Here is a 20,720-nt window from a genome sequence, read left to right on the forward strand (position 1 = left end):
TTTTTATATCCTTCTTTTATCAAAAATGTCACCCTCTGCCCCACCATCAGGTTTATCTTTGGCTTGAAAAGAAAAAAAAATGTCTGCAATGCGCTGAATGCTGCCTCAAGCCTCGTAGCGCAATGCACGTGGCAGCCACCTTTTCGTCGAAGTTTAATTTCTTTGTTTCTTTCACCCCCCCTTCCTTTTAATCGTACCATCCAACCATAGCTTAATGTCCATCGTAGTGACCAACAGCTTGTTCAAGCGACCTTTGTGCGTGAGAAGCCTTTGCTAATTCTTTCAACTTACATTTGAAGGCACTCAAAGAACCGTGCGTTGGGCGGCAATCACATGATATTTTTTTTAATTTTGGCGTATTTAAACAAACCCCGAAAAAAAATTAACCAGCGTTGTTATCTTACCGTGACATGAAAATTTTTTTATTTCTGGATGAGAGCTGCAAGTTTTGTATGAATTTTTTTCTCTAGCCGGTAGTAAAAAGTTAATTGAGCAATCTTTATTAATTACCATGCTTAGAGGATAAAAAAATATTCTGACGTGCTGCATACAGCTGAGACCAATACTGCGCTAGCTGGAGATGCGTAGCACTCATATTAAATTTTTTTATTGCTTGGTACTTTTTAGCTGAAACACCCTGTATACAAATTAATACTCTTCTGGGGTAATCGACCATGGGAAAAATTTATTCATCAGGTGTAAAACTGGTACTTACAAGCGTGACAGTACAGTTGCTAGGAAGCTGCATGTAAACACTATCTGAAAACAGTGGCAGTTTCTGCAAACCTTCAACATGTTTTTCTATTGAAACTGAGCGCCGACATTATTCCTCAAAACATGAAGCTAAATAACGCGATAAAATATGAGCAACTACACAAAAGGAAATTTAACAGAACAGCTGCGGCGGTATTCTCGGGCGAGCGCATTCGAGATATTTTGCGACACTTTATACTAACTTAAGCATGCGCCCACAGGAAAAACAGGCTGCCAGCAGTTATCCCGATGCGTCCGATAGAAATTCCAATTGTGGAGGCGAAACAATCATATCTGTTGAAAGGAATCGCTTGAGAATGCAACACGAAATGCAAGTACGCTGTTGTATACGTTTCAGAAGCGGGACATGCTTGCGAGGAATGCTGCAGAGTAATTGTGGCCACTTGGAATTTTTTTAACCTCCTGCACATGCATTGTCTTGCTCTTCACTTCTGTCGGAGTGCGGGTACCGTGACCGAGAATCGAACCATCTTCGAAGTAAGCAGCGTGACACAACAACAAACCTCATCAAAACGTGTACGCTGGAACGCAGGCATGGCGTTGGCGATTCTATTTAAAAAGGTCATTTTTTAATTGCTTTACGAACATCATTGATGCTGCTTCCGTCATTTACTTTTCAAGTGTGAGACAAGCAAAAAGTGAATGCTGGCAGCGCAACAGCATTCGAAGCGAGCGCGTGTTACGTATACGTGTGCCACAGCAAGATTTGAAGAGTCCGTGCCGCGACGTCATTCTAGCCTCCCACCAGGCGGCGCCACTCCCACTTCTCAGGGCTAATGAGCGGTTATGTTATAGGTGGTCTACACTGTACATGAGCCTCAGCTATTTTCGCTTCCATCGAAAATGCAGCCACCGCAGCCGGAATTCGATCCTGTGACCTTCGGGTTAGCAGTCGAGCACCTTGACCACTAGACCACCGTGGCGGGGCTTTTCAAGGTTTACAAGGAGTACCCTAGTATTCAAAAAGTTTCAAGGGGCTGTGCGAACCCAGAGTGTCTTTAGGCACGCTGAGACATTAGCCACACAAGCATCATTGAAATGTGGTTTCAGTACACTAATCAGTGGAAAAAGTACATGAGATATTCGCAGCAACTGTGTTCTTAACTTAGGTGAATGTACATCTTCAAGATTCTTTATTCTTCATAATAACTCTCCTCTAGTGCTTAACCCCCGAAGGTACAATGAAAAACAAATTTACAAAGCATACTTCTGCTGGCTGCTATGTTCAGTATGTGTTACAAGCCACTTGCAAATGGCAGCAATGCCTGCAAATGTCGCAACAGCAGGTGATGGAACTTCCGTGACTTATACCTCATATGTTTAGTCCTAAGATGCCTGAGAATACTTCTGCATGCACATCCAAAAAAACTATTTCACCAGGAATTCAATAAGCAGGCTTGAAAGTTGCACATATTTGGAAGCATAACAAACAGAGTTGAAGGCATTCAATGTGCTGTATTAACCAGACCAATATGGCACTGCGTGACAAATGCCATGAGGTTGATCAAGCCATTCAAATTAGCTTTGTATCATAAGATGCATTGCAGAGGAAGTTTATAGACCTTATCCGCTGACCATTGCGTACATGGAAAGTTTGAAGCAATGCAACTATAGACTTCACTAAAGTGCATTGCTATGGTACATTGTTAAAGCCAGCTATTGTAACATAAACCAGACCCAAGTACAAGGAATGTTTTTTTTTTGTTTAATTTTTTGCTTCATACTTGTTCCGCTGTCTGAAACAAAAAAGAGAGAGAGAGAGAGAGAGTAGGCTGGTGCCCATACCAACATAGGAACTACAATCACATGACACAAGGTAAAAAAAAAAAAAAAGAAGGGGGGGGGGGGAGCAGCGGAGATGGAATAATAGTACAAAAACTTAAATTAGAGCGCAAAAATAAACATGCCAGTAGCCCTGACCCAGAGCAGCGAGCAGTGAGCAACGACGACATTGCCAGACCACTGTCCCTTACTTCCAGACCAGTCGAGTTGTAAAACGCGAAATTCGAAAAAAAAAAAAAAAAAACAGAGGGCAGTGTGGCTCTTTTTCACACAAGAAGACAGAAGGGCAACTGAACTAAAAATCACAGGTGACGCTGAGGCCCTTGCGAAAAGTACCCCGACCATTTTAGCTGGAAAAGCCTGATGAGCAAGAGTTCTAGTGGCTGCAAAAACAGCTGCACATGGGTGTGCTGTTCCTGCATGGTGCACACTGTGCAGAAGCAAGCACTGTGCGCACTGCTCACCATATGCAAGCTACACATTCACACACTTTAGGAAGGGTCTGAAGGCAAAACTAAGAGACTGGTTGTCCAAGCGGTGCCTGCAGTAGTGGCGGCCATCTTCTCTTGTATCTACTCTTGCTCGTCGCCAAGGTCGTGTTTCACCTTGGAGAAGTCAAAGTCCTCACCCGTGCCACGGCGGAAAATGTCCAGGACATCGAGGCAGGTCGTCTCAAAGTGGGTTGTCGCATCGTATGACTGTGAGATAAAGATCTGAAAAAGACAACGAACCCAATCACAAAGCAGGAAGACTTGCACATTCCAGCCAATAAGTCACAGTGTCACATCCAGGTTTGACGAGTACTTCCGGCATACTAGAGGCTTTTACAATGAAATGTAAAGATGAAACCTGTTGGCGTTCCCTCAATAAATGTAACAGACAATGAGTGCAGCTATCTATGAAACTAATCTCTTATGACTAATGTACCACTCTCTCCGCAGGCTCCGGCAGAAGATTAACATGTTTCCCGGCCCAGAGTTTCAGTGTCTATATACCTCGGTAATATGAATCTCTCAGGTGTGACTGAAAAAAACGAAACTATGGACCATCTCCCCAAAGGGAACACCAATGGGATGCGAAGCAGCAGCGGTGCCTACGGAGTTGACCCGGTTTAAACGGGTTCTCAACGCGAGTGCTGGATTTGATTGATATGTGGGGTTTAATGTCCCAAAACCACTATATGATTATGAGAGACGCCGTAGTGGAGGGCTCCGTAAATTTCGACCACCTGGGGTTCTTTAACGTGCACCCAAATCTGAGTACACGGGCCTACAACATTTCCGCCTCCATCGGAAATGCAGCCGCCGCAGCCGGGATTTGAACCCCCGACCTGCGGGTCAGCAGCCGAGTACTTTAGCCACTAGACCACCGCGGCGGGGCGACGCAAGTGCTGGAAGAACGGTTTGAAGCGAAACTCGGTGTAGCGTTTACTCGAGTAAACGTTTGTTTGAAATGCAAAGACACGAAAGGTGAGACACGTTGAAGACGCTTGCGCTCTGCTTCCTTGGCTTGCATCTCGTCGGTGTTACTCGCCCGCCGTCTGTATTCTTGAGCGCGATCTGCGTCCTCGACTCGCACCTCAATGGTGCCGCTGGTCTTTCAGTGCCAATGCTTGCGTTCAGCTTCCCGCGCTCAAACCTTGTCGGAGTTGACTTTGCTAAGTCTGGCAACAGCTAGAAAAGGTAAGCGCACACTAGCAGGAAGCATGCCACGACAGTGTTCCCTCCCCCGTCGGCGCTGAAAGATTCTCGAGGCGACCGCAGCGCGTGCACCCGCGGCTTCTCGCCGACAGATGGAGAGAAGTGGCCGGGTAAGACTATGCCCATGTGACAAGTGGGCTCGAGCGTTGAGAGCAGTGGACAGGGTGAAGCGAGCGAGATGACACGTGGTGAGCGGCAACAAGCTAGGGAGAGAGTGACGTCAACGTGCGCGAACTACGAGGGAAGGCGTGACGTACTTGGCACCACCCTAACACCTGCAGCCAGCAGAGAGCGATGCGGATAAAAAGACAGCATTACACAGGCTAGTCAAAGAGCTGCTTCACATCTAATATTCATACCTGAAATTCGTATCAGAAAAATATGAAATATTAGCATGCGACAAAAGAAAGCTGGTGCATGTTTCCATTCATTGTTTCTCAGGGCCGCAGCAACCACCATATAAATTTTGCATGCTACTTGCTGTGTCAAGCCAATCAAACGCGAGTGGCATCATAAGCATGGTGTAAAAATTAGTTAGGTGAGCACACTGCGCCTGGCGGTGCATCTAGATTGTGTTTGTTGCCTGGGCTGCTTCGGCTTGATGCAACAGATGGCGCTCACGGAGGGTGGGTCAAGGTGCTTGCTGGGGAGCAACTCCGATCTGCATGGAGGTTATTCCTGCGGCGCCTCGTTGTTTATTACGCTCAATATACACATGTACACAGAAGTCAATAAATTAATACACTGTGATTCTGCTGCAATGAAATTGATTTCCTAGTTTGGTACGTAGCTTATTTGCTAACAGTGTTTTTGTAATATAAATGCTCCGACAGCAGCAAGCGTTGGCCTGGAGAGCGGTCTTATTTTGATGCGACAGCACTAAAAAGAGTCTTTCGCTGAAATTCTAGTGTCGGTGTCGGCATCTTTAATTCGAAACAGAAAAGCAGCATTGTATGTGAGTGAAAATTGCAGGTGTTTGCAATAAGGACACCAGCCTGTGTGCAAAGGCATGCCATAACTATTAGTAAAGCGATGGTCTGCATGCGTTTGGGCATGTATGTGAGTGCATGTGGGCCTGCGTGTGTGTGTACGCGTGCCGACATCGCTGTTGCATTCTGTTTGTTTAGCAAAATGAACGAAAAACTTCGCCTTGACAACAAAATCGACATGTTACCCTTGCCAGTCTTGCTGTTAGCGTCACCCAGATGACTCCACTTCGGCCTCTGGCAGTGTATGCTGCATGGTATTGTGGGAAGAACTTCACTGGGTCCTGAAGGTCGACCCTGGGTTAACCCGTACCACACCCATGTTGGTATTGTCGGGCCAGAGCCAGCAGCCATAGTCCGCGCTATTTTATTAAGTCACGCAAACAGGCACTTGATGAAGTGCTCCTCAGATTGAAAGTGAGCGCACTACCTAGAACAGTATATTTTGTGCAGCTCGTCCCTTACGCCGCTGACGCGGGATGCAGACATTCATATTTTACGTTCGCTGAGGCATCTAAGGCTTTCTAAGGCCTTCGCCTTGAAAATGGTGTTGTGTCGCAAGTACTGTGCTCGGAAATGCTCCTGCAATGTACCAAGACAGTGACGATGAAGTGCTAGAAATATCTAAAAACGAGAAAATCTGGCCTGATGGCATCAAGCATGCCAAACTAATTATATTCACATGAATATAATGAATGTATAAAAACACAGCTGCATCACAGAAATAGTAAGCACAATGATTTCTCTTCAACATTTAATTTTTCTTGTCCTAAAAGGCATAGATGAGGACGTTGAAGAAATGGCATCTGAATAAGAAACAAGAAATTACTTTTTCGACATGATGACAAAGCAACAGCAGCACATGGGCCCACACTATAAGCATCCTCCTCTTCACATGGAGGAGGCCTGTTGCGGCTGAAGTCGAATAGCTGCATGCGTGCCTGTTCATTCATCGTCGCCATGCTGTGGAGCCCCTGTCTCCACGCGCAATGAATTTGCCGTGCTTTCAGTAGTCATGCCAGGCACTTCAGATGACGAGTTGAACCTTTTGGCACCCATCGCTTTCGAGAAGTCTGCAGTAAAGCCAGTCGTTCTCGCAGAACTTTCCCGATTTATCACTGATCGGTCAGGTATTTTGGGCAGCCCCAGTGAAATGGCAGGCACAGCATCCCAAGTGAGTAGAGGTTTCTTTGGTGCATGCAACAAGTCGTTTCCTTTGTATTCTGCATGACATGTGGCAGAGATTGCTTCTCCCGGGAAATGGTTCGCGCTAGGCTTGTGCGAATATTCGAATGCTTCGAACGAATCGTTGGGTGTTCGAATTCACTTTCATTCGAATTTAATATTTTCGAAGTATTTGTAATGAACGAATAGGTGTATATTAATCCGCATGCCACCGCCTGTAACAGTGGTTTTACTGCAATGTAGAAATGCGAAACCGTGAAGCACCTATACAGGAGAAACTTGCTTTGCCGCAAAGCCCCCTTTAAATTTAAAGGTGCTTTGCAACACTTGGTGAATATGGTCAGAAAACGGTGCCGATTGGTAGTCAAGGCTACGGAGAATACGTGAGGCAAATAATATTATAGCGCAGCACGCAGCCTGTAATTCACAAAAAATTTTCAAAGCTAAAAATTGCTTTCTTCCCTTGGCAAATGACACTATAAGCTCGAAAATCACTTGTCACAGCCATTAACTGATTTGAGCATGGTGCGCTAGTCGTTACCAGGGCTGCAGCTTGTCCATGAGTACGTACGCGGTCACACTGAAAAGCCGCGTATCCGAAAAAAAAAAAAAAAGAGGTGCTCAAGGTCACAGAGTGCGTGTGACGTATTTTATTTCACGGTGACATTCCACTCTGCTGAACTTCCAGCTATTTTGTCGGGACGAAAAGCGAGAATGCAATTGCAGCACGCAACAAATTTTTGAAACTCCGCTCGTACTGAATTTATTTTAGATACTTTGAGGCGGTAAGTTTGTGAGGCAATAAACATGTTTTCTGGCTCTGGGCTACTTGAAAAAGTGTTCATCCACATATGTTCTGTGCAGCCCAGTAGATTTCTCTCCCACTGCGTATCCAAACATACAAAAAGCTCAAGCCTCCTCCTTTTTGGTCACCACCCTGGTGATTAAGGCCCTCCCGCGCAAAAATAGTATGTGTAGGGAGGTATTTGTCATTTCGTAGGTGGGTCTCCATTATGCCGGCTATTTAGAACTCTATGAAATCTTGTCCTTTGTCCAAGATTTCATAGTTCCTACCATTTCTGTTCTCGTCTGCCCCCCCTGCATGTTCAGGTAATACAGTGACTTATCGTTCCCTTTGTTCCACCGTTGTCTTCTTTTTTTTGCTCGACTGTGGTTATCGACTGTGTGAGGATGAGATTCAAGTTCCCTCCTCATTAGTGTTCTCTTACCTTGTTTTCTTTCTAGTCCTTTCGATCCCCCGTCACCTCCCCACTCTACACAATGTAGGATGTGGGCGTTTAGTTTCTCTTCATTGCATTGTGCCTCCGCCAAGGTCTCCCCGAGTTTTGTGCCCATGCCATGTGAGTGATGGTTTGCTCCAAAGCTTTCATAAGCAGGGTGGCCGCATTTGCGCCCCTGTTTCTCCCACTCCTCGTGTAAATAGCATGGGCTGGTCCTAAAAAAGCGCCGATTTTATGCCCGAGTCGCTGTCCCAAGGCCGCCACCACTGTCTCTCCACTGTCGAGATCATTGTACAACTCTTTGTTCGGTACCCAGTTGGTGCTGCCAAATTCCACATAGTTCCTTCATTTTTGCATTCCATTTCGTGCACTCGCTTGTAGGGATGAGTTCTCCGAGGTCCATTCTGGGACACAAGGAACCTGTGTTTGTCATTTCCTTGCAGCCATGTATGTAGCCTGTCATGTAGACTCTGGGCTAGGCTTTCTGTAGGGGCATTGGCTGTGTTTAGCTCTTAGGTGCCTGTATGCAACACAATCATTATCTGCGCCAGTGTTGCCAGATGCCATCGAGCAAGCAAGCGAATATTCTCCACAAAAGAAGCGAGAACATGATGAATTTTTTTGTTTTTGAAAACTTTAAATAGTAAATATCATTAAAATAAGAAGGAGCATTCAAAAGATCACCTAATGTTTTTTACAGTAAAAACATCTGCAGCTGTAAACAAAAGCAGATAGTTAATTCTTAACATTGTCTTCCGGGTAGCCTCCATTCAGTTGAAGGCACGCTTGCCAATGCATGATTAATGTTACTTGTCGATTCCCCCAACATATGCTCGAGTTCAACACTCAACCGTACATGTGGACACGTGCGCGGCCAAATCCTCTAGTCACCTAAAGAACGGGGGCACTAAATTTGCCCCATACATTGGCTTAGTAGGACAGGGAGGCGTTGCAAGGAATCTGTGCCCCTTAATGGGGAACACGACAAGCGGCTGAATTCTCGAAGCTATTAAGCAAACACACAAGCAGAACCTTCTCTGCACAGGGCACTCAAAGAAAATGAGAACACCCTGCGAGTGTCTGTGATGAACAAACTAATTGACCTTAACTCATCGCGGTAAGACTACTTACAAGACGACGACAAAAATATATGAAAAGGTGCACCTTATCCTTAAGTGCAGCTACGTCCAAATATTATAAGCACACCACGCAAAATATGTTTGGCAAGAAAAGAAAGTCAGCACATTACAACTTCATAAAGCGCTCTGACGATCCTACTGAAGAACTCAGCGTGCTGGCATCCTCAAGCGAAGGCCGCGGCGACTTTGGACGACAGTGAGCCTCAGAAGAGCGAGCTAGGACGTCGCCTGCCGATAGTGATTGGAGAAGCACTGTTCGGCATGACACAAGGATCGTTCCGCAAGCAGAATCCCTTCACCGGCAGAAATGATCTGGGGGGAAACTAACAATTTGCACAAACATCAGCACTGAAGAGGAAATCGCACATGTCAGCGAGCATCAGCAATGTTGCGGCGGAGATGGAGTTGTGCCTTTTTATTGTCAGTGACGTGCACTTTTTTCTCGGGCATAAAGCACACACTGTGTGGCGGCTACACGTATTTGCAAATACGTCTTGCACTCAAAGTTCACGATGGTGGAGCAGGTACCAGATGAAACAATTAAGTAGCTTGGGCATTGACAAACGAAAATTCGCTTCAGGTGATAGATCTGGTGTGCAACGATGATTCAATGGGGTACTTCTTTTCTGTCGATGTGGAGGACCACTAGGGGGCGTCGAGATGAGCGGACGCCTACGCATCGGCTCCGCCTTCTGCTATACTTCTTGCTGGTCTGCTGAGTTCAATCTTCCCTAATTTTTCACCAACGTTTTCACTAAGTTTAGGGGAACACCCGGATGCCAATTTTGGCCCGGGCCGCCCCACTTTTCTCCCTTTTCAACCAACGTTTCGCCTTCACTCACTAAGCCTCGAGTAGGCCCAACACGGCTACGAACCCCTGTGCTGGCGCGTCCCGCCCCTGCGCTGTCATCATACCCGAAGCCATGTTGGAAGGAGAAACGATCACTGAAGAGGAAGCCAGTGTGCCTGGCTGGATCGACGATATCCGACGTCGAGCAAAGTCTTCAACTACTACCACCGGCAAGCCAGCCGGCGCCCGCATTGGTGCCCGGCGAACCGGAGCTGTGACGAGGGTTGCAGCCGCCAGCCGACTCCCCCCGCTCCCAACGGATCACCAACGTGTCATCGTCCACCCCGGAGGTGGCCTGGATGTTAGCAGGTGCAACAAGCTTAAGTTCTTGCAAGCTCTACTACTCGCTGCACGACTCCCGCCAACGGCGGCAGAGGAAGTTATTGTTTGCACTAACGACACACAGAATATCTTTGTGATCAGCACGCCGAACCTACAAACGGCCGAAGCGTACGCCAAAGTGCAAGGAATTATTCTCATGGAGCGAGAACATCCAGTATCCGCTTACGTAGTGGCGTCTGGCACCACCAGCCGAGGCGTAGTCCGAGGGGTCGACACTGACCTCTCAGACTCAGAGCTACAACGCCTGTTCGTCTCATCACATAACCCCACGTTAATGGGGGTACGATGAATCAAGGATACAACAACCATCATCCTTCTCTTCGATGGACTTAAAATCCCCAATTATGTGCGCTGCGGCATGCTCCTGCTGCGTTGCACGCTCTACAAGCGACAGATCGACACCTGTCGCAACTGCGGCCGCGTCGGGCATCGACAAGACGTCTGCCCTACCCCATCTGAGAAAGTCTGTGAACACTGTGGTATCAAACCCACCGGACCTGACCATGAGTGTGTGACATTCGAGTGTGCACTGTGCGGCCAGGCCCACATTACGGGCAACCGCACATGCCCAAATCGCTATCAAGTCTCTTACGTCATTCGACGTCGTCGCCGCCGCAGACGCTGGCGTAACAACAACCAACAGACCCAGGGAGACTCGGCCACGCAACAGCCGACGCCCAAGCAACCATCCCCGACTCCACCGACGAAGCACCTGCCTACCACCACCAAGAACCCGACTGCAACGCCTACTTGGGCCGATCGAGTCACCGGTAAAGGTGAGACTCGCGGTTATGCGCGGTCGGGTAACTTGCCACAGCATGAAAACGATGAGATTAGTGAGCTTAAATGCGAGCTAGCGTTGCTGCGCAAAGAAAACGAAGAATTCAAAGCACTCATTAGAAACATGCAGCAGCCGAGTGAACGCGCTGTCGAGACGCCGACGCCCGCCACTCCGGTCGTTGAATGCGCTTCCGCTAACTCGTCGAATGCTAATGGCGCTGCGAAGCGTCGCGCGGCCGAGGACCCCCCGGACGAGCCCGTTACGATGTCTAATTTCATGGAGGCACTTGCCCGCCTACGCGCAGACATTGCAGCAGACCGCGTTGCTGATATGACTCCACACACCCTCCGGCTCACCGAGCTTCATGCGCGGTTACAAATACTAGAACAGCACGCGGCGGTTCGTGCGACAACCCCTATGCAGTAATCATGGCTAGCACAAGCAATCTTGTAATTTGGCAGTGGAATTGCTTTAGCTTTCCCAAATGGAAGGCAGCCTTGCAACAATTCATTCAATCTAGTGCCAATCGGCCTGCCGTAATTCTATTACAAGAAACGCTAACCGCCAAGCCCGTTTTGCGTACCTATCACACTGAAGCGGACCATCGAGCGGGGACGCGTGAGATAGCCACGCTCATCTCCAAAAGTATGCATATGTTCGCCATGAGCTTCGCCCCGATCTCAAAGACGAACACATTATGATAGAGTTAATTCCAAACTCAATGCTTAAACAGTCAGTCTTTATTCTCAATGTATATAGTACAGCCAAAAACAAACTACATTTCAGGGCCTCTTTCAGCGAGCGAGCAAAATTGCAGGAGACCATATGTTGATAATCGCTGGAGACTTTAATGCCACGCATGCCGACTTTGGGTACCCCGGCTCTTCCCGTAAGGGCAATGCCCTGGTAGAGCAAATGCACACATATAGACTCACTCTCTTAACCGATCCCGATTCCGCTACACGGGTAGGTAACTCGATTACGTGTGATAGCACCCCGGACCTTACTATGGTTAGGTGCGCGGGAAAATCCCCGTGGACTAACCTGGGTGAGAATCTGGGAAGTGATCACTATATTATACAGACGATCATAAACGTATCTACACACAAACTGCGGCAGTTTCGCATAACAGACTGGGATCGCTTTCGAGAGCTTAGGAAACGCGACGACACTCAGTACGAAACCCTATCAGAACTCCTTGCACAAATAAAAGAGGACGTTGCAAGTTCGACTAAAGACGTTGAAACCGAACTGGAGGTCGAGCGCTTGGATAGCCGGCTAGCTCACCTACTCGAAGCTAAGAAATCACTACACGCAAAATGGCGCACGCAAAAGCTCAATCGCAACCTTCGTAAAAAGATAGCTGAGCTTAATCGTCCAATCGAGGAACATTGCCGTAACCTAGAGCGTCAGCAATGGGACGAAGTGTGTAACTCGGTTGATGGTCAAATGCGAAACGGGGCCAAATTGAACCTGTTGAAACACCTACTGAATGACAAACCGTCGAAAGCATCTCAACAATTCACGATAGCCAGACTAATACACAGACTCAAAGTCTCGGGTAAGACCGACACTCAAATCCCCGACAAGCTAGCTACGCGTTACCTATGTACCGAACCCAGCTCCCCACCCGATTACCCGCCTGCCCCGGATGATACGGAGGAGGATCCCTTTGCATTCCCCTTCACTTGCGCTGAAGTTCGGGCTGTCATCTCCGAACTCAACTGCCGCTCAGCCCCTGGCCCGGATGGCATAAAGAGTAAGCTTCTCAAAAACTTTGCCGAGGAGGACACAAAAGTTCTGACCGAGCACATTAACATAATGTGGGAGACTGGCAACGTTCCGCCTGAATGGCGTGAGGCAACCGTCATACTTATCCCTAAGCCGGGTAAACCGTTAGCGCTAGGTTCACTTCGTCCCATCTCGCTCACGTCCTGCGTGGGTAAGGTGGCCAAACACGTGATACTCAATCGAGTCACAAAATTTGTTGAGGAGCGCCAGATTCTACTGATCAACCAAATTGGCTTTCGTTTGTCCCTCTCCACGCAGGATGTTATGCTGATGCTCAACTATGAGCTCATGGATAAGATCACCAGAGACACTAGAGCCATTCTAGCACTCGACCTCGAGAAGGCATTCGACCGCGTCAAGGACTCTCATATCCTCGACTCGATTCGCGAAGCAGGATTAGGCACGCGTTTATACAATTATGTTAGATCGTTCTTGCGCAACAGGACGGCTACAATCCAACTCGGCTCGATGGGCTCCAAGAAATTCAAACTGGGACCAAGGGGCACACCCCAAGGGGCCGTGATCTCTCCGTTCCTGTTCAACCTCTCCATGTGTGCTCTGTCGCAACAACTCTCACAGATCGACGGCATCAGTCACGCCTTCTACGCAGACATCATCGTGTGGTGTACGAGCGGCAGTGACGGCCATATCGAGGAGCGACTGCAAGACGCGGTAAACATGATACAAATATTCTTACGGCAGGCCGGTCTTTCGCTATCAGCAGAGAAATCAGAATTACTTCTATACCGCCCAAAATACAAGGCGCGCAGAGACGCATGCACGGGGATCAATGTCCTGACGGCGGATGGTACACCCATCCCCACGGTGGACCAAGTTCGCATACTAGGCATGGTAATTCAGGCCAACGGCCATAATGACGTCAGTATTTCTCATATTTCCAGGAAGGCCGAAGCAATGGCTAAATTAATTAACAGAGTAGCTAACAGGCATCTGAGGAGAATCTCCGTAGACTGTTTCACGCTTTCCTCACGAGCCACATCAACTATGTGGCTCCCACCCACCTGTGGCAAAAAGGAGACATACGCCGTCCCGACGTGATCATCCGCGGGTCCGTTAAACAGGTGCTCGGGTTACCTGGCAGCACCCGTACGGTCAAGCTCATTGAGCTAGGCATTCATAACACATTCAACGAAATCGTAGAAGCTCAAAAAGTATCTCAAATTGTAAGGCTGTCTTCCACTGCAGCTGGGCGACTGTTACTAGCCCACCTAGGGCTCAAACCTCCCGTATCCCAAGAATGTCCGCAGCAGCTCCCCAAAGACCTGCGCGCAAAATTAACAGTGTTCCCGATACCCCGTAACATGCATCCCACATATAATGTTGGGAGACGTCAGGCACGGACGCGAGCCCTACTCAGTACCGCAGCCGCTATGGAGGATAACGTGGCCTTCGTAGACACAACGCAGTACAGCTCTATGAACCACTTTGTCTCGGTGGTTACAACACTCAAAGGCGGACACTTGTCGTCTAAGACTTTATTAAATTCAAACGCTGATCGCGCCGAGCAGCTCGCTGTGGCACTAGCTCTCGCTGCCACCGATCGCATCGCCATTTACAAGGATTCGCGCGCAGCCGCATGGGCCTTCATGATGGGCTCAGTTTGTCGGGAAGCCACGCGCGTTTTCTCTGCTGCCAATTGGCCAGGCAAAAAACACATAATCTGGTTCCCGGCACACGTTGGCCGAGACGTACACGGAACAATCCGTAATGCCAACAAGTTGGCTCACTCCCGGGCGCGAGGTCTCGCATTCCACGCCGGGAAGAACCTCTCGAAGGCTGAGGACGTCACTTGTTTCATCAGAGACCCGTTGCTAACTTTGAATGAAATTTGCAAACACTACCAGTTGGAGCGGCGGAAATACTCACTCCCGCACACACACTTAACAAGACCTCAGTCCATAACTCTAAGACTCTTACAGACAGAGGCGTATGCATCGCCTCTAACTTGCTCTAAATACATAGATGGCATAGATCGGGGTGCCAGTGCTGTGGTCATCCCAAATGTACTCTCCAACACATGCTGTGGCAATGCCCTGCGTTGCGCGAGAACAGCCAGTCTCCCTCTACGGAGGCGGACTGGACCTGTCTCTTCACAAGCCACGACAAAAGAGACCAGCTTAGGGCCATCCAGAGGGCCCAAGACATAGCCGCGGAGTTTAACGTCCCCGTCCCGTCGTGGGAGTGGCCCACCGGTGTCGCCCACTAAGGGGGATTGAGCTCCGCCTCCGGATAATAATAAAGTTCTTTGCCTGCCTGCCTGCCTGCCTGCCTGCCTGTCGATGTGGACGATTTGTTTGATGCTATCTCACATCAGAAATTGTTCATTGCGGTGAAAAAATGCTTTGAAAGAAGAAATGGGGAAGTGCTGTTTCAAAATAGAGCTGAGATTACTTGAGAACTTCATGTCCCTTTTAGAATTTTATTTACACCACAGTTCTGAACTTTGACAGCAAGATGTATTTGCAAAAACGAGGGATATGCACTTGTTCGTACGCAGCACCGGTCCTTTGCATTATCTTTTTGTCAGCCTTGGACACGCATTTGAAGAGTGCTTTTCATAGTAACAAGGCGCTTGCCATGTGTAGGTACGTTGACGACTCTTTAGCGGTTCTGAGGAAGCAGGAAGGTATTGGGGCGCATGGTGTTGACCTTAGTGCATTTAGCACCGACGTGCACGAGATCTTAGAATATTTGAATTTGTTGGGACAAGGGTTGTCATTCACACATCTTCAGCAGAAGGGCAGTTTCTGGATGTGAAGCTTACAACGCCTCATTCGCACGTATGTGGGGCTGCGCTCCTGCAAACCATTAACAAATTTACTCGCGTAATCCTTGCACTCGAATAATTCTTCCACCCCCCCCCCCCCACATCGGCAACAAAAATATGATTTTTTTTCCCTTGAGTAATTATCGCACCCCCGAAAACTGCCGCAATAATATCGTCTGCTCGTTCCAGCCGCTGATGATGATAGCGCATACCATTTCTTAAGCATCAAGCGTACTATTATTGCACGGAGATTCAATCCAATCCAAGCCAAGCCAAAATGGCAAGTGCGCGTTGCGGCATGTTTTGTATGTTGTGTTGGTAATCTTGCCACGTTATGGGGCGATACTCAAGCTACACGGCTGCTTTCAAGCTGAAAGTGATAACTAAACAACGGCAACAGGGCCGCCGCCGGTAGGCCTTTTGGAGTCTGCGAGTTTTGTGTTCGCTACTGGTGACGGCAGCTGAAAGCAACCAGGACGCGTTGGGCCTGCCGTGTGCCTAAAACTGGGATTGATGGTAAACTGTTTCTTCAGAAGGAAACTGAATGCTACCGCTATGCCCGTAACGCCCACAAGCTTTGCATATGGTATTCTAATTCTCAACTATTTGCTAGCACTTTTTGTGTCTCAAACCTTGCTTTGTGTTGAACCTGTGCTTTTATTGTTAAGGTAAATTTTTAATTAGTACTTCACAAGGCTTGCTGTTAGTTGCTGGCATGAGAATCCCAATTTGCGGCCACTTCGTTTTCTTTTTTGCTCTGTACGTTTTCATGGAAAGTTTTCACCGCGAAATTCTCGCACCTCCCAACTTTGCATCGGTTTTCCGCCAAAAAAAAGTGCGAGGATTATGCGAGTAAATACGGTACTCTGGTTTGACTTGGCTCATTCAAAGACTGTGAAGCATGCATTGCTTCCACAGCCTAGAATCCCCCCTCCAAAAGTGATGCCCACATGCAGTCACCGACAGTTTTTTATCAGCAAGTGCAACGGTTGCAGTCGATGATTTGTGGGGTTTAACGTCCCAAAACCACCATACGATTATGAGAGACGCCGTAGTGGAGGGCTCCGGAAATTTTGACCACCTGGGGTTCTTTAACGTGCACCCAAATCTAAGCACACGGGCCTACAACATTTCCGCCTCCATCGGAAATGCAGCTGCCGCAGCCGGGATTCGATCCCGCGACTTGCGGGTCAGCAGCCGAGTACCTTAACCACTAGACCACCGCGGCGAGGTAACGGTTACAGTCGTCAGGTTGTTATGACGCTATTTGGGTGGCCCTGGCATTTTACAGAAGGTAAAATTCCAGGGCCGGGAGAAAAAAAGACACACCAGCGCAAACACGAGGTCTGAGGTGACCCTCTACATCCACAAAGTAGCATATAACCTCAATAAAATTGTGACAAAGCACAATGTGTCAATCGTCTTTTCGGTGCCGTGCAAGCTGTCCAAGCTGTGTACTTTCATTCTTGATGAATGTACACAGAAGACAAATTGTACACAGAAGACAAAGCACACTAGACATTAAGATGATTGTGCGGTGGGAGTAGCATATAAATCGCCATTGAGCTGTGGCAAATCATATATCGACCAAAGTGGCAGGTGTGTTAACCAGGTGTCAGAGAGCATGAGCTGACGCTCTCAAAGTGCGCACATCTTTCTGCGCACTGTGCAGTGTTTGGCTGTGTGTCTTTCATTGATAAACTGAAGGTGCTGAGATGCAGCAGGGAAACTGTTGCCCTTGAACTGTTAGAGGCGTTTCACATAAAATTGAAGGGTGAAGATTGCATCTGCCAGACGTCAGTGTGTTTGCGGGAGTGCGAATTTCAATTGTATGTCATAATATTGATATGAGCAGCCTTATGATGTGTGCAGCCACGGTTGTGACAAACGATCTGTATGTTTTCTTACAATTCTTTCGTGATTAGATACGTTGGTAGTGAGCATGTCTACTTGTTTCCTGTGCCTCGTAGTTTTTTTCGCGCTCGACTTTTATGTTTAAGATACTACATCCCTGGTGGCTGTTCGTTACTTGGCTACATGAATGTGCAACTCTTTCTTGTTACATCTACCGTAAAAACCCGCGTATAGCCCGGGGTTTTTTTCTAGATTTTAGGGTGCGAAATTTCGGCCCCGTACTATATGCGGGTCCCAAGAATTTTCGGCCCAAATTCAGTTTCGGTTTCGGCATAGCGCGGTGCTATCATCATCATCAGCTGTCTGCGCGCTTCTGCGCTAGGTAGTGTTAGCGGCGTTAGTCTTAACTGGTCAGTTGGTCAGTGGCCTTTGCTTCAACTTGGTGCCCATAATGACGGCCTCGATTTTGCTCCTGTGATTTTACGCCATGTCAGGACCGCGCAGGCAGTACTCTGCTGCTTTTAAAAGAAAAGTTATCGCTGCTGCCGAAACCATCGGCAACTGTGCCGCGGAGCGGCAGTTCGGAGTCAACGAGCGGAGCATTCGCGGTTGGCGGAAGCAGAAGGAAGCCCTCTTTGCATGCAGCGGCCAGCGAAAAAGTTTCCGCGGACCAAAAAATGGAGCATTTCCTGACGTGGAACGAGAACTCACAGACTTTGTGCGGGAGCAGCGAGCTGCACATCTCGCTGTCAACATCGAGCTGCTACAAGCGAAGGCAAGGGAGATCGCTCGAGACAAAGGCATTCAGCCGGAGGATTTCAAAGCGAGCAAGCATTGGGTGTCTCGCTTCATGCGCCGCGCTGGGTTCTCCCTACGTCGGCGTACGTCGATCTCCCAGAAGCTACCAGAGAGCTACGAAGAGCACCTCGTGGCTTTTCAAAGGTACATAATTGTGTTGCGAAAGGCAGTCCCCTTTCAGCTGGGCCAGATCGGCAACGCGGATCAGACGCCGGTCTACCTGGATATGCCCTCGGCGCTGACGGTGCATCAAAAAGGCTCCAGGCAAGTTATCGTGCGGTCGACTGGAAACGAAAAAACGCGGGTGACTGTAATGTTATCCTGCACGGCTGACGGTCGCAAGCTGCCACCCTACGTGGTGTTCAAACGAAAGACGCTGCCGAAGGGGGAGAAGTTCCCGAAAAATGTCGTCGTCCGCTGCCAGGACAAGGGGTGGATGGACGAATCGTTAGTCCTTGACTGGATAAAGTCCGTGTGGTGTCGACGGCCCGGAGCACTGCTGGGGCTCCCTTCGATGCTTGTGCTCGACGCGTTTCGGTGTCACCTGGCCGACTCCGTAAAGCGACTGCTGCGCGACTCCCGCACCGAGCTCGTCGTCATCCCGGGAGGGATGACATCACAGCTGCAGCCGCTTGATGTGTGCCTTAATAAGCCATTTAAGGACCATGTCAAGCGCCTGTACGTGGAGTGGATGAGGTCCGGAGAACCAGAAGTGACCCCTGCCGGACGGCTGAAACGGGCCTCGCCAGCGATGCTCTGCTCGTGGATAGTCGAGGCTTGGGCCTGCATTCCAGAGGCGCTCGTTTGCCGCGCCTTCAAAAAGTGCTCCATCTCCAACGCGCTTGATGGCACTGAGGATGATGTGCTGTGGGAGAACATTTCCGACAAGGGAGCTTCGGAAGAGAGTGCGTCCGACGACGAGGATGAATGAAATGTCAATAAATGCATTTTTTCCATTTTCCTCGGACTATATTCGGGTGAAAACTTTTTTTCTCACGTTTGCTATCCCCGAATTACACCCCGGACTATATGCGGGTCCGAGCTATATGCGGGTTTTTACGGTAAATAAGTATGACCCTTGTTTGTTTGTGAGGATTTCTTTTCAAATCTTGAATTCTTGAAGCGATTTCTCAGTAACCAGAGCTTATAGAGTTGTCTGTCTCGTCGCAGTGCAAAGCCACATGAGTGGTTTCCACGAGGGTAGAAGCTAATTTCAGCATTTCTGTGTCACATGTTTTTTATTGTCCATTTATTAAACAATTATTAATGAGCTGTACAATCTGTACAATGAGCTGTACAAACAATTTAATGAGCTGTACAATCGCTCATAGTTGTCATTTCAAAAAGGTATTCCTACCCTTGTGAAGCCTATGCTTTCTAGTATTCAGCCAGCCATGTGTGTAAACAATATTTTCATGCATAGTTTTTTAACTGTTGTAGCTGGAAACTAAGTAATTTTCAATCTCATGTAATTTGGTAACAAAAATCAAGAGATATAATCAATAGAACACTTCCCCCTTAAGGGGGGACATGGGTCTTGGGGTTTTCTCATCTATCTTTGAACCAAATGTGGCAAAAGTTGGCATGCTTACTCACTTTGTTCTCCAGATTCTAAATAGGTTATTTTATTTTTTCTATAGCTTCATTAGTTCATTATTTAATTAGGATAACAATATATATTGTTTCCACTACAATAGAAAAATAACCACCAGTCCGAAATTTACAAATAGCATAGGGATCAACACTAGAAAGCACAAGCTACACAACATAGGAAGCACTTTTTTGATTGGGTCATTATCTTTTTTTTTTTACTTTACAGTACACTAACCTTCATAACTCTGAATGTGGCCATTGTGTGGCCACACAAAAGACTAATTTAAAAACTTGCATAAAGAGAAATCAAAATCTGCTTCCTATGTTGTGTGCTCCAAACATACCATATTGGGGGTGCGATAATTACCCGAGGAAAAAAAAAATCGTATTTTTGTTGGGCGATGTGGGGGGGGGAGGGGGGGGCGAATTATGCGAGTGCGAGGATTACGCGAGTAAATACGGTATAGCTTCATGCTTGTGGGAATTGAGGCTGGCCCGCTGCCTTTGCGCGGACTTTCCCGCCTTTTCTGCCATTCTCATGTCCCGACATGTCTGCCCTCCTTTGCCGTCAGCCGCGCTGGGAAGGGCGGAGTGACGTTTAACTCCCTCACCCGGTAGCGGATGTTGACTGTGGCGCCGCTCGCGGGGACCCCCGAGAGGTTTTCGCGCGCTGCGTCGGGAGCGGTGAGTACAGTCCGGGACTTCAAACGGTGAGCCACGCATTCTTTTCCGTCCGTCGAGTCCCGTCGCTCGGGGCTCGTCGGACTTCGCTGACGGCGCCTCGCGCCCGATGCGAACGCTCATCTTTTGTTGCCCCGCTGCGTACTCACGGCCGAAGGGCAGTACGGTGTCCTAGTGCGTGGCCTAGCTACGCCGACCCGTCTCCCTTCGAAGCCAACGCGAGCGCCTTTGCCCTCGCTCGAGCAACCGGGCCCCTTTGTCCCGGTGTCTCCGTGGATTACCTTTACCGCGGAGACGTGCTCGTGGCACCCTGTGTAGTACTTTGTGCCCGTGGCGTGGATAAGCCTACTTGCTTTCCCGCCGCGCCTTTTTGCAACGGGCTGTACTGCGTTTGGTGTTGCCACAATAAAGTGTTGCGACTTGAGCAGTATCGTG

The 20,720-nt window shown here is 48.4% G+C and overlaps 1 protein-coding gene across 2 annotated transcripts in view; it reads right to left on the reverse strand.

The window, feature by feature from the left end:
- Positions 1–665: 665 nt before the first annotated feature.
- Gdi (GDP dissociation inhibitor) overlaps positions 666–20,720 on the reverse strand; it is a 181,765-nt gene continuing 161,710 nt past the window's right edge. For both annotated transcript variants that reach the window (XM_075882729.1, XM_037414894.2), the window contains exon 7: positions 666–3,269. In XM_075882729.1, coding sequence (XP_075738844.1) covers positions 3,129–3,269 — 141 coding nt within the window. In that variant the 3' untranslated portion in view covers positions 666–3,128. The remainder of the gene's footprint in view (positions 3,270–20,720) is intronic.

The sequence above is a fragment of the Rhipicephalus microplus genome, unplaced genomic scaffold, assembly GCF_043290135.1.
Source record: "Rhipicephalus microplus isolate Deutch F79 unplaced genomic scaffold, USDA_Rmic scaffold_13, whole genome shotgun sequence".
In the NCBI taxonomy this organism is placed as follows: Eukaryota; Metazoa; Arthropoda; class Arachnida; order Ixodida; family Ixodidae; genus Rhipicephalus; species Rhipicephalus microplus.